General features: G+C 49.9%; 1 protein-coding gene across 11 annotated transcripts in view; it reads right to left on the bottom strand.

The window, feature by feature from the left end:
- Mark2 (microtubule affinity regulating kinase 2) overlaps positions 1–13295 on the bottom strand; it is a 57387-nt gene that overhangs the window by 5113 nt on the left and 38979 nt on the right. For 7 of the 11 annotated variants that reach the window (XM_074048134.1, XM_020159009.2, XM_020159010.2 and 4 more), the window contains 15 exons: positions 9737–9916; positions 9510–9563; positions 6918–6966; positions 6532–6597; positions 6356–6426; positions 6095–6151; positions 5157–5393; positions 4589–4708; positions 4385–4484; positions 4185–4297; positions 3111–3243; positions 2687–2865; positions 2322–2419; positions 1362–1523; positions 510–767 (listed from right to left, as the gene is read on the bottom strand). In XM_074048134.1, the coding sequence (XP_073904235.1) occupies positions 510–767; positions 1362–1523; positions 2322–2419; positions 2687–2865; positions 3111–3243; positions 4185–4297; positions 4385–4484; positions 4589–4708; positions 5157–5393; positions 6095–6151; positions 6356–6426; positions 6532–6597; positions 6918–6966; positions 9510–9563; positions 9737–9871 (1832 nt within the window). In that variant the 5' untranslated portion in view covers positions 9872–9916. The remainder of the gene's footprint in view (positions 1–509; positions 768–1361; positions 1524–2321; positions 2420–2686; positions 2866–3110; positions 3244–4184; positions 4298–4384; positions 4485–4588; positions 4709–5156; positions 5394–6094; positions 6152–6355; positions 6427–6531; positions 6598–6917; positions 6967–9509; positions 9564–9736; positions 9917–13295) is intronic. The other 4 variants (XM_020159012.2, XM_020159013.2, XM_020159015.2 and 1 more) reach the window with 1 other exon arrangement.

Genomic DNA, 13295 nt, shown 5'->3' with positions numbered 1-13295 from the left:
ACCAAGGGTTCTGCTCAGCTATTTCATTTATGGGCTTCAGCCTGAGAATCCTTGGGTGGAAGAACATGACTGCAGTCAGACATAACCAACTGGGTGGGGACAGGAGGTCAAAGAGGGCAAGACAAGAGCCTAAGAAAAATTTTTCTTGTTGGCCCAGCCTGGCTCATGCCTCATGACTTTGCAGCTGCGTCACCAAATATAAGTTTCCATGGGAACCCAGGAGAGAAGAGGGGGGGCTTTTATTTTAGCATCTGAGTTCACACTCCCCTAGAGAGGAGGCGGCATCACCCATCTGCTTGGGGCCAGAGAATGAGGGGTGCCTGTGAGGAGTTGGGGAGAAGCCTAAGAGGATGGATCTTGGCATGTAAGGTGTTGACGACCCAATTTCTTAGCCTTCCTGAGGACTCTTCTAACCTCAGGACCCAGTCCCAGTTCCTATCCCCACCCCCAACCCCAGCAAGCAGGAAGGCCTGATGCCAGCCTCTCTGCCACACTAGCTTTCTGCTCACCTGCGAACAAACTTGGAAGTGAACTTGCTGAAGATGCTTCCCGAGGCCCCCCGCCGGCCCTGGCTGTGGCCAGAGGGAGAGGCTGGGGTCACACCATAGGGCAAATTCTGCTGGTCCCGCACCTGTCGGAGCTGCCCAGCGTGGAAGGTACTTCGACTGGACACACCCCGGGGGAAATTAGTTCTGTCTGGGGCTCCACCACTGCTGCTGATGTTGTGGGCGGAGGGGGAGGCGACAGGGACACGCTGGGGGGCTGTGCTGTAGGAAAAGAGGTAGGGGCGAGGGGACATATCAGGTGCAGGGAAGTCATCACCACCGAGCAACTGAAACACCCTGTGGTGGGGACAGGGAGAGGGTATGCTAAGGCAGAGGAAGCCATCACAGGACACAGAAGGAAGGGGAGTGACCACCGAGGACAGCAGTGAGGAGTCTTTTGGAGGCAGAGGAGATGGTCTAGGGAGGGAGGGAGCGAGGGAGACAAGGAAGGACCCATGTGAGAGCAGTATAGGCTGGAGAGAGCTGACTCCCTGGACCCTCAAGAGGACAATGGGGACCAATCCTCAAGAACTGAGGGCCCCTAAGGAAATCCAGGAAGGTTCGGAACAAAAAGACTTCCCTTTGGAGCTTCAGGACAGCTTCCTGCATACCTGTTCTGAGAGTGAGAATTGGAGGAAAAGAAGGGCATTAATGCCATTTTTTGTGCCTTCCACTTGCTGGCTGCAGGGGCTAAGAGCCACTCTTTGTGGCTTAGATGACAAGATCAGAGCAGGCCCCCCAGGTGGGAAGAGCTTGCAGGGGCAGGGGAGGGCAGGCTGAGGACAGCAGGTGCACCAACTGCCCCAGCACACTTGCCTGGGCCGTGGCACCTCACAGTTACTCTCCGTGGGGGGCAGCCCAGAGGCCTTGTTGGGGTGCACGGAGGCCGACATGGATTTCTGGTGCTGGCGGGGCCGGGCCGCAGAGACTGCGGCAGAAGCAGAAGCCGTGGAGGCCCGGGACCCTGGCATGGTTAGGCTAGGAGACAAAAGCAGCGGAGAGGCCCAGGTTAGGGGGTGGGTAAGGCAGATGCCTGGGTTAAGAAGCAAGGGCGGGGCCAGAGCCAGAGTTGAGAACATTACTAGGATCAGATCGGGCCTAGGGAGCAAGTCAGGGCTGAGGCTGGACAGGGATGGGAAGTGGAGGGCAGGATGGGAAGGAAGCAGCCAGGTAGGCCAGAGCCCAGGAAGAGTAAAACACAAAGGAGAGGTAGCTGATAAAGAGGCCACTGCCTCTGGGCCACATTGATCTCCTAGGAATTCTAAAAACAAGGATGTTTCTTCTACAGAAAGAGCAGGGTGTTGCTAAGGGAAAAGTTTGATTAAGCTCAGAAGAGGTGGAACCAGGAACATGACACACCAAAAAAGGCTGCAGTCAAGGCTGGGAGCTCTGCTCTTGTGGACATGCCTGGAACTTCTCCATCTGGAGCCCCTCAGATGGGTAGCTCTTGGTTTTGCCCTGGACTGGGCAAAGACAAAGTCCCAGGCACTGAGAGGAAAGTAACTCAGGCCTGGCTTGTATCCAGAAGCAGGAAAGCTGCTGGATGCCCATTAGAGCCCCACCCTTGGCAAACAGCAAGGAGTAGTCAGGAGGACAGGGAGGAAGGATGGCATGGAGCAGGGCGGCAAGGTGGATAGCCAGACTGAACAGAGCTAGGACGGGACTCCAGGGAACAGGGGCAGTGCTCTGGCAGAACAAGAGATGGTGCTACTGACAGACATCATTGTCCCACTGTGAGAGGTGCTGAAAGCATGGCAGGTGGTCTGGTTAACTCACCTGTCTTTGCCATTTTGGATGGTTGCCTGGCCGAGGCTGGCCCTCTCCAAAAGTGGGGAATTCCTGCTTCGGTTTGTGCTGGTGGAGAGGACACTGTTCTGTGGGGATTGAAGGGCAAGAGCTGTCTCATAGGGAGCCTCGTGTTCTCCAGTCAGGTTCTGCCTTGGGGCCAGACAGCCTTCCCTTCCTCTCCCCCTCAAGCAGACAGTGGCAGGCTTGGAACAGGACTCTGCTCTTCCTGGGGGGTGAGGGGATGGGCAAAGGGAGCATGCTAGGCTTTCCATAGTAAGCCAAAGTGGCAGGCAGAGGGCTGGGGTCTGGATTAAGAAAGGAGATGTCTGGAGCTGGGTCAGGGCCATGCTCACCGTGGATGGGGTAGGGGTGGTTTTCTTCCTCTCCAGGCCCGGCAGGGGACTGGCAGGCACTTTGGCGGTGCTGCTGGCCTTCCGTCCTGCCTCCCGGTCCTCCTCAGGCCGTTTATTTTCGGCATTGTTACTCTGAGTCTTCTTAGAGTAGGAATTAGAGGTGGGAATGGCAGGGCCGGCTGTGGGGTCAGAGGTGGGATGGGTAAGGCTGGGTGTCTGCTGAACACCCACTATCATGCTTGGTGCTCTCCTATCATTATACCCCAGTTTCAAAGTGGTGGAAGGAAGATGGTGAGCTGCCCATGCCATGCTATTAATAAATGGCTGAACCAGGATTGAAACTCAGCTGTCACCCACAGCCCCCAGAACCTAGGACAGTTCTGGAGAGAGGTGGTCACCACCTATGGCTCCCAAAAGCACATACCCTGGTCGCTGAAGCGCCGCTGCTTGGGGTTGGCGGAGACGCTGCGCTGTACCTTGTGGGATGGGGATGGGGCACTGCTGTTGGTCAGATCAGCAGAAGGCCGAGGCTTCAAGGTGATGGTGTCACCTTCCAGCTACAAGAAAGGAAACAAGGCACCAAGGGAAAGAGGAAGTTAGAAGGATACACTGACACACGCTGCCCCACCCTGACAAGCACATGTTCCAGGCTCACCAGACATCACCCTATAAGACTAATATATACCTAAATATATCCCCTGACCCTGAAGATACTCATACCCTGACACAGTCAAGGACAATCAGCCAAAGACATGTCCCAGAAAGACACCCATCCTCAGAAAGGGAAACACATGCCCAAATACCCAGAGACACAAATACCCACAAGAACGTACACATTCAGACTCAAGAGACTTACCCCCTTCCCCCAGAGCAATATGAACCCATACCAAGTGCCACTAGGCACCTCAGAAATAGGTTGACGTGAGAACCAAGAGGGGACTCCCTTCCCTCCCCACCTCTGCATGGAAGAGTAGGGAGGGAGGCTGTGAGTGTATGTGGACACTCACAGATGATGAACCAAACCCAAATGGGCAAAACAATCATAAAGCCTCCAGATTCCCCCAGGACAGACATATGTGCACATGGAAACACCCACCCAGACACAAGCACCAGGAAGAGGCAACACACAGAATGAAGCTTCCTATAAGACAGACACATTCAAAGCCAGAGATGATACCACAGCCAAAGAGAGACACAGATACCTAGACCAATATAGAACTGCCAGCCAGATGATCTCGGCCCATTCTAATCAACACTGAGCATGCTAGCTCAACTAACCCGCAAGGAGTATGGCCCTGGGCCCAGGCCCCCCCGTTTCTTACTCATTAACTGAGGGAGACCAGTTAAAGGCTTTAGACAGCATGGTTGAGGCATCACGCTGGTCAGTAGAGGGCACACCTACTTGGAAATGGGCTTCTGTCTTCAGCTGGTGCTAGAGACTGGGTGCTACCCACAGCAAGGGTGGCCAGGTCAGGGAATGGTGACAAGGAGCACGCACCTCAGAGCTCTTGTAGCCCAGGAGCAGATAGGTGGCCATCACCTCGTTGTACCTCTGGCCCACCAGTGAGTCCTGAATCTCTTCCCGTGTGTAACCCATGGACACCATCAACTCTGTAGGAGGAGAGGGAAGGGGACACACAGTTTTAAGGTTGGTCTTGACTCATGGGTAGGCTCAAGCTCCAAGCCAGCACAGCTCACCTGTCCGTCGGGGGTCCTTATAGTCAGGGAGTGGCTCCACATAAGGCTTCAGTTCATCATCTTCATGCCCCACGTTCATCCACCGGTCCTTCATGATTTGCTGGATAGCAAGGGGAGGGAAAAGGGCAGAGGGGAAGAAACTCAGCCTGTAGGTTCCCGTCGGGAACCCCAGCACCTGAGGTCAGCTTGGCTCCAGGCTCTCACCTCTAAAGTGCCTCTCTTGCTGGGATTAAGAATGAGAAATTTCTTAAGCAGATTTTCACAGTCTGTGGACATGTAGAATGGGATCCGGTATTTCCCCCTTAGAACTCGCTCCCGTAGCTCCTGTGGTTAGGAAATTTACATCACCCCAAGGTCAAGGTAAGAAACCTAACATTCAAGATCCTGAGAGGTAAAGACTGACTAAGTAGATGTTAACAATTTCTCCCATCTCTCAACACAGGAATTGAGATCTGAGGTTACTAATTCCTACATGTGGGAGACCTTTCTTTTTTGAGACAGGGTCTCACTAGGTGGCCTTGGTTTGCTTTGAGCTCCTGATCTTCCTGCCTCAGCCTCCCAAGTGCTGGGATTACAGATGCAAGTGGTACACCACCATATGCAGCATGGAAAACCTTTTAACTGCTGCTAACTCAGCAAGTCTTTCTCTGAAGCTCTGGCTTGGGAAAAGTTGACAGGTGCCAAAAGTGAGAGGGTAAACACAAGACCAGAGGCTGAGAGGAAATGAGAAGTAGTAAAATGATCTAAGTCTTAAGCCTGCACTTTACTCCACCTTGAGGTTCTGTCCGTCAAAAGGCAGGGATCCGCTGACCAGTGTATAGAGGATGACTCCCAGGCTCCACACATCCACCTCAGGTCCATCGTATTTTTTGCCCTGGAAGAGTTCTGGGGCAGCATAAGGGGGACTGCCACAGAAGGTATCCAACTTGTTCCCAAAGGTGAATTCATTGCTAAATCCAAAGTCTGCAATCTTGATGTTCATATCAGCATCTAAGAGCAGGTTTTCTGCCTGGAAGATAAAGTGGAAAATATCAAGACCCAAAGTAGACCACGATGAGGTACTGGGCAGAAGGAGCTGAGGGGATGGCAGAACAAATGAAAAGTTATCTTCAGCCTCAGATATCTTCTCCAACTCCAGGGCAGGATTCAATCAGTATGAACAATGTGGGCAAGAGGAAGGCATGAAGGGCATCCTCACAAAGAAAGCCATGGAAAAGCTAGGATCTACAGGTCCAGAGACCCTGGGAGCTATGCAAAGTTACAGGGTCAGGCCCAGGCTACACATTCATGTCTGCAAGGACTTAGCCAGGAGATTCACAGGTAGTCTCAAACTGGACTACCTCAATAATAGAGACGGTGTATCTGTGTGTGCATATGTGCCTGCAAAACATCTATGACACACTCACATTCTTTACTTGACCAGCCACTAGGCCACCTATAGGATCAGGAAAGCCTGAAGTGTTCCTGGCAGCATGGAAAAGGCAGAGATCCCTCCCTCCCCCTTTTGCTGGCACTGTGGTGAGAGACAGAGTACAGGCACAGGCCTCTATCAGAAGCATTCCTAGGAGTTTCCTGATCATCTCAAAAAGACCAAAGACTGGAGTTTCCTGAACTTTCAGGGTTTGATGGCTACTGAGGCTCTACCATGGAGGCCTGAGAGAAAACAACCAGCCCCCCCCAAAAGGTATAGGAGGTAAGAACATGCCTTACCTTTAGGTCTCTGTGAACAATAAACTTCTGGTGACAGTACTGCACAGCAGACACTATCTGAAAGGAAGGAAGAAGGGTTATCCCAGGATGGTGGGTAAGCTGGGCTTGTGGAGCTGTGACCCCATGATCTAGTTCTAAGTCGCCCATAAAAAAATTAGAGCCCAAAGTTACCCTCTTAAGGCCACTTGCTCAGGCAGCTCCTCCTGTGCCAACCCCCAAAAGGCAAAGGTGGCCTGGACCCATGGACAGGGGCACACCCACCTGGCGGAATTTGGCTCGAGCCTCTTTTTCTTTCATCCTGCCATGAGCCACTAGGTAATCAAATACTTCTCCTGCAAGAGATGGCAGGAGCACAGTAAGAGCTAGCTGGGGCTAGGAGAGGCAGGGGCACAACAGAAAGAGGCAGCTCCATACCTACCACCACTGGTGTAACCTACCCCCACTGGCATACTCCATGACAAGGTAGAGTGTCTTCTCAGTCTCAATCACCTCAAATAACTTAACTGCAAGAGAAAAGGTCAACCCCCAGCCTCAGACAGGAGTAGGGGACACCTGTAGAGCCCAACATGTCCAGGGATACCACTAGGGATTAATGGTTTCAGTTTCACACTCTCCTCATCTAAGACAAGCTCCTCTCATATCAACCAACTACTAAGCCCAGGGTGCTAGGGTAGAGCTGGACTTTAAACTGAGCTCCCCTAGAGGCATACTTGGCACCCTCTGGGACAGACTCCAGAGAGCAATGTTCCTGGGGAGAAGGACTCGTCCTGGCAAGTGGAGCCTTGCTGTGGGGGAAAAAGGAAGGAAAGATAATTCTTCTCACCTATGTTGGGATGATTCAAAACCTTCATTATTCTCACTTCACGGAATAGCTGGAAAAATAAAAACAATGGGGGTGTTTGTGTGTGGGGGTCATGCTTGCTCACCATACTCCTGTTAGGTCCCTTCAAACTAAGCCCTTGCTAGGACTTTCCCCCAAAACAACAAAAAGAAACCAAAACCAGGTAGAGAGAAGACATAAGGCAATGGTTCAGCTCATCATGGCCCTCTCATGGCTGGGAGGCAAGGTAGAGGAGGAAAGCAGAAAGGGATGCTGGAGCAGAACTGGCTCTGCCAATTTGCTGCCAATTTGCCACCAATTTGCCTCAGCATCAGATGAGCCAGCTGTGCACTATTCCACATCCACCCAAATCCAGCCTCAAAACATCAGCCAGTTTCCGCTCGAGTGCTATGCAGGGGGAGTGTGAGTCCGTGCCTGTGAATACTCAGTGTCCAAGTCCTTTCCCCAGTGCAGTGACCAAATACATTCCAGCTGGCCTGGTAAATGGGATAGGCATTCATCATTTTCTGACATTCAGAAGTCAGAGGGCCTATACTTGGGAGAGTAGAGGTAGGTCCTTCCCTCCTGGGCCTCCAGGGTGGTGATAGAAGAAGCCACTCCTATATATAGCTGATGCCAATTTTAATCAAATCCACCTCCACACACTCACGCTCTCTTTGTGAAACAAAATCAGGGGCTCCAAACCATGTACTTTCATAAAGAAAGATGACAGAAATGAACTCCTTCCCCCCTGCGGGGGCCAGAAAACTGGAGGTGGGGTTTTTTGTAACTTCCAGGCCTCACCACGTGCAAAGAACAGAACTGGTTGGTTTTTTTTTTTTTTTTGGGGGGGGGTGTCAGGAGCTCTAATAAAGAAAAAAATGAATACGTTTTTCCACTTTAATGATATATCAGAGCTTTTGTAACTGGAAAGGAAAAGAAGTAACTGACTTTCCAATCTTCACGAACCTGATTTTGACCTTAGCTCCCTCTGTTAGGGTTCAAGTGTTTCTTGCTTCCTTCCCTGGATAAAGCAAAAATTCTTGGCCTCTGCCTCAAGCTCAATAATGAGGAGCAACACTGAAATAGGGCCCAGACTCTGGGGCCAGGGTTCTGACAAGTGGCCTAGAAAAGCATTCCCTGAGAAACCTGGAACTTTCTGGGCTGCTCTAGAACACTGAAGGGCCAGTCATCAATACTTGTCCTTTAGGAATCACTACTAGGATCACTACTAGGATGCAAACAGAGTGATTGACCAGAATCAGACCGACCTTGCTAATGAAATATGTTTTAAAGAAAGGTTTTAAAATGGCTTGGTTTGTCTGGTGCAGTGCCTTCCAGACAGTCAGGAAGAAGTAGGGAGAAGAACACAGAGGAAGGGAATGAAATGGCTTGGCTGACTCTGGTGATGACCATGGTGGCAGGCTAGAATACTCCAGGGACCAACAGCCCACCCTACTCTGGCTTCACTTTTGCAGGGGTGGAGCCAGTGGGTCAAGAGCAGATCTTTTTCCCTTTATTCCAGAAACTCCAAGGAGGGAAGCACTGAGGATGAGAGCAATGTTTCCTTTGAACCAAAGACCCTTGAGGGTATCCCAGGGATTCACTGATGTGCTGTCAGCCTATCAGGGAAACTTACCCCATGTGTTCTAACTTGGGAGCACCTATCCCCATAACCCTTTGCCCCCTGCCCTTAGTCTCCCATTGCCACTGTAACTGACTGTGTGGATCCTGGACCCCAACTCAGTGTTCACAATGTGCTCATGCAAAGAAAAATTCCATTGACCACAACATGAAGAGAGCTAGGTCTTGGTCAGAAAATCTGAGCAAGGGTCAGTTGTGGTAGGAGGGCCAAAAGAAGCTAACTGACCCTACCCTAACTGGGTAGGGGGTACCTCATTTGGAGGCAGAAAGGAGCCTCCTCCTTCCCCTAACTGGAGCCCAGGATGGGGAGAAGGGCAAAGGGCTTCGTTTCTACAACAGTCACTGGCAAGCTGTCCCCCTTCTGTAAGTTGAAGGTCTCTCCTTTCTTTTCTCACTTCTATCACATTCCTAGCAAAAACTTCATGCAAATGACTATGTGACATCAAGGCAAGCGAGCTCAGAAGTGAGAAGAAAACTGAAGTATCTGTCCTGAATCTACACACCTTGTCAGAAACTTAGAACTGGAGTTTTTAGAACTCTAGTCTTCTATACTCACTCTCTGAAGTGGGGCTAGCACTCCAGTGGTAGGTTCCCTTCCTCCTCATTCCCATACTTCTAGCGCTACTCCCCTAGGTCATTCCACATCTTTGAATAGCTGCCTGTGTTTCTAGTAATGCTATGAACATAGGGTTTTGCAGAGGGCTGCCCACAAGCCAGAAGATAACAAGATACAGGTAGATCAAGAGGCTGGGAAGGGGCACACACTTCAGAAGAGACAGTGCCTCTGACCAAGAGACCCACCCAGGTAGAGCCACCACAGGGGATCCAACCAAAGCCCTGGAGGGAGCAGAGCCACAGGGAAGGGGTGGAATGCCAGAGTTTTTACAGTCTATGGGGTTCCATGGGGTCAGTAGATCACTGACCTGAGGGAGATTTAGAAAGGGCACTTACTTTCTGAAGGCTGGAGGAGTTCAGTTGAGTTTTGTCAATGATCTTCACAGCTACCTGAACATGAGAGAAAAAAACCCAAGATCACATGTTTGCCTCAGGATCTGACTTCACTTCCTCCTTTGTATCTCCTTCAGTAGTAGGCTGGCTGCAGTAGTGGTCCTCCTACTACCTACTGGAGTGTACCAGGGTGGGTGGGAGCTGCTGCCATCCCCAACCCCAGTGCTCACCTCTTTCCCTGTCAGGATGTGCCGGGCCAACTTCACCTTGGCAAAGTTACCCTTGCCAATGGTCTTAAGGAGCCGGTAGTTGCCAATATGGGGCTGCTCGTCAGCAGAGGTGGCTGAGTTGCGGCCCCGCAGCATGTTGGACTTACTGCTGGGCTTGGAATCAAGGTGTCCCAAGGTTGGCTGCAGGGTGGAAACAGACAGGCCCTTACCTGCTGCCCTTCCAGTCCTCTCAATCCCTGCCCTCAGCTCTCTGCAAAATTCTCTTAAGAGGACGGGGTGCACAGGAAGGTTCCGAGAGGCTAGTAGGCACACAAACAATCATAAGGCAGGCAGAAAAAAAGGAACAGGAGAGGACATGACAGCCAATCTTCACTCCAGAGGAGCGCAGCCTAAGGTTCAGTGCCAAGGTCCTGTGGGCTGTGGGCATCAGAGCTCAGGACCAGATCTGACTCGTCATCAGTGTCGCTGGCCTCCCATTAGTAACCCAACAGCTCCTCTGCCCCAGCTGGGAGATGCAGTCTCCTACATCTGCTGTTCACGATGTGGGACTTGCATGCAGAGCAGCATGGTGAGAGCTGCATCAAAACCTTTGTTGCCACCTGCCTTTGCATTAACCTCCACTATTTACCACTTTACTTTTATTTACTGTTGCTCGCAATGAGAATGGAAGCCCATGAAGGCCAGAACACATATATCCTTTATCTTCTGACACATTCTAGCACATAGACGGACTGAACTATGATCAGTACCATGTACAATGAATGAACTAAATAACTGGGTCTGAGCAAAGTAGCAGTCTGCCCTGCACTGCTCTCCTTAGATACTCCACACATCAAACAAGAGTGTGAGGAAGCAGAAGTTACAGCTGGCTATGCACAAGTATATGAACAGAAGACAAAAAATACCTGGTTTAACAAAAATCTTCTGTATGAAGATTTGTACACTCCTCAAAGTACTAACCACAGAGAGACCAAGATCCAGCAATTCCATTCATAGGCACATACCCAAGAGTAATGAGGCTATATGTCTACACTAACCTTCATGGTAGCATAATCCATAATCGCCAAGAAATGGAAACAACTCAAATGTCTATCAACTGACAAACAAATGTGGCATATCCATACAGAGGAATATTAGTTGGCAATAAAAAGAAATGAAGCTGGGTGTAGTAGTACATGTTTATAATCCCAGCTACTCAAGAGGCAGAGACAGGAGGCTAGCCCACAGTACAGAACTTACTTAGCATGCATGAAGTCCTGGGTTCAATCCCCAGTACCAAGGGAAAGAAAGAAAGAAATGAAGTACTGATACATGCTACAACATGGAATGACCTTGAAGACATTAAGTGAACGAAGCTGGTCACAAAAGACCACATGCTGTATAATTCCATTTATATGAAATGTTCAGAACAGGTAAAGAACTAAAATATAGACTAGTGGTTGGTTATCTAGGGTTGAGGAGGGGGGATGTGAGTGACAACTAAGGGGTGTAGGGGTTTCTTTTAGAGGTAATGAAAATGCTCTAAAATTAATTGTGGTGATACACAACTCTGATTTTTTTTGTGTGTGTGTGGTACTAGGGTTTGAACTCAGCGCTTTGCACTTGCTAGGCAGGTGCTCTCTACTGCTTGAGCTATGCCCCCAGCCCTGAATTTAATAAAGTTAATTTAACATAGTTGTACTTCCAGTGGGTAGATTGTATCGTATGTGAATTATATCCTAATATAGCTTAAAAAAAGAAGAGAGTCTAGTTGAACTCCTATTCTGAGTCCTGATTCACCTCTCTGAAAACACCTGGCACCATTGCTCCAGCACATGAAGACACAGCTCCTGCCAGAGCCTCATCCAAGAACCATCCAAAGCTGCCTTAGAAATTTCAAGGAGACAGTTTGAAGAGTAGCAGGGCAACCAGAGGCACTTGAGTCAAGGTTCTTCCTTTTATACTCCTTCCTGGCTCCAAGTGAAGTCCTCAAAACCCACACAGAAAGAGTCCCTTGGGAAGCATCTTTTGGCCCTACAGATGCTTCTTCAGCAGAACAATTCTGACTTTCCCTCTTCCTTAATGTATCCATGGAGGGAGGACCTTTGCATAGCAGCTCTGAATTTTTTTGTTTTATTTTTCATTTTTTTGGGTAGTACTAGGGTTTGAACTCAGGGGTTCGTGTTTGCTAGGCAGGCGCTCTTACCACTTGAGCCAAACCACCAGCCCCTGTGAGCTGTTTCTTGAACTGTTTGACCCAGATCCCAGAAGTTCCCTGGAGGAGAAAAACCCCTGGCACATAGCAAACTCATATCCCAGAACAATCTCTAACAAGTCCTCACTGTTGCTTGAGTCCCCATGAGCCCCCTCCCCACCAAGCCCTACTATTTGTCCACTCCAGCTGTATAACTCTTTGGCCCACTGTTCTCCACACATTCTGCAGCTCACCTAACCATAGCTGGTCCTTACATGGCATTTGCTAGACAAGAATTTTCAAATACCTGCTCTCTTCCCTCCTTAAGGAACTTTGGGGATCACCACTCTTGAAGAGAAGGGCAGTTCCACATCCTGCTGGTGCCTGGTGGGTCAGTTTTCTTGAAGAATCCTGGGTCCCCTAAGCCTATTGACAAGACCTGAAGGCGTGTCCTCCATGGCCACCTCTTCTTAATGTTATCCTCCCTAACAAGCTGCCCTGTTAGTACCTCATCCTCCCAGGCGGAAGGGAAACCTTTTTTCTGCCTAGACTCCCATGAGAGAAAGATGGCTGGGAAAGTTTCCTAGGCAAGTTTTTTTCTTTTTTTCAGTGCTGGAGAATGAACTTGAGGCCTCACATATGCAAGGAAAACATTCTACCACCAATCTACACACCAGTCCTCTTCCTTGGCAGCTTTTAACGCACCTGCTAAATTTCTTGTCATATGCCCCTTTTCTGGGGACACAAGCCAAAGGCAGCAGGAGCTTGGCAGTGTTCAGGTCCTGAACACCCAGAATAGGGATCTGCCATTTACCTGAGGGTTTGGGCCCTTTGCACCTCTGAAGCCCAACTTGGAAATGCCATGGGCATTCTGAGCTCTGCCTCGCCCATCCCTCTTGCTGTCTCTGGCTCGGGGCTGGTCTATGTGGCACAGCAAGATAGCATTCCCACCAGGAGGCTGCTGCTGGATTTCAAGGAGCATCAAACAACCATCTGACCACTCATGAGACTCCCCCTTCCCTACTGATTAGGATTAAGAGTGCAGATACCAGAAACAAAAGAAAACAAAAATTAAAAAATAAAAGCAAGAGTATAGATACCAGAGACAAACGGCCATAGTTTATATCGTAAGGGCCACTTCACTCACATTAACTTTATTACTATCAACACCTTCCTTAAGAAGGAAGTGAGATTATGGAGTGGGGGGTGGGGGGTGGAAAACCACCCAAAAATGACCCATGTGGGGTCTTTGCACACATCAGTATGTAAGGCACTAGTCCTCAGAAGTAGGTTCAAGTCCTGACTCTTTACCTACTAGCTTTAGTTTACTTATCTGTAAAGTGACAATAAAACATTCCCTACTTCTCATAGGCAGATGAAAGAACA

Source organism: Castor canadensis, chromosome 1 (genome assembly GCF_047511655.1).
Source record: "Castor canadensis chromosome 1, mCasCan1.hap1v2, whole genome shotgun sequence".
Lineage (NCBI taxonomy): Eukaryota > Metazoa > Chordata > Mammalia > Rodentia > Castoridae > Castor > Castor canadensis.
Note: the sequence above shows the minus strand (reverse complement) of the source record. Positions and strands in the feature narration are given on the sequence as shown.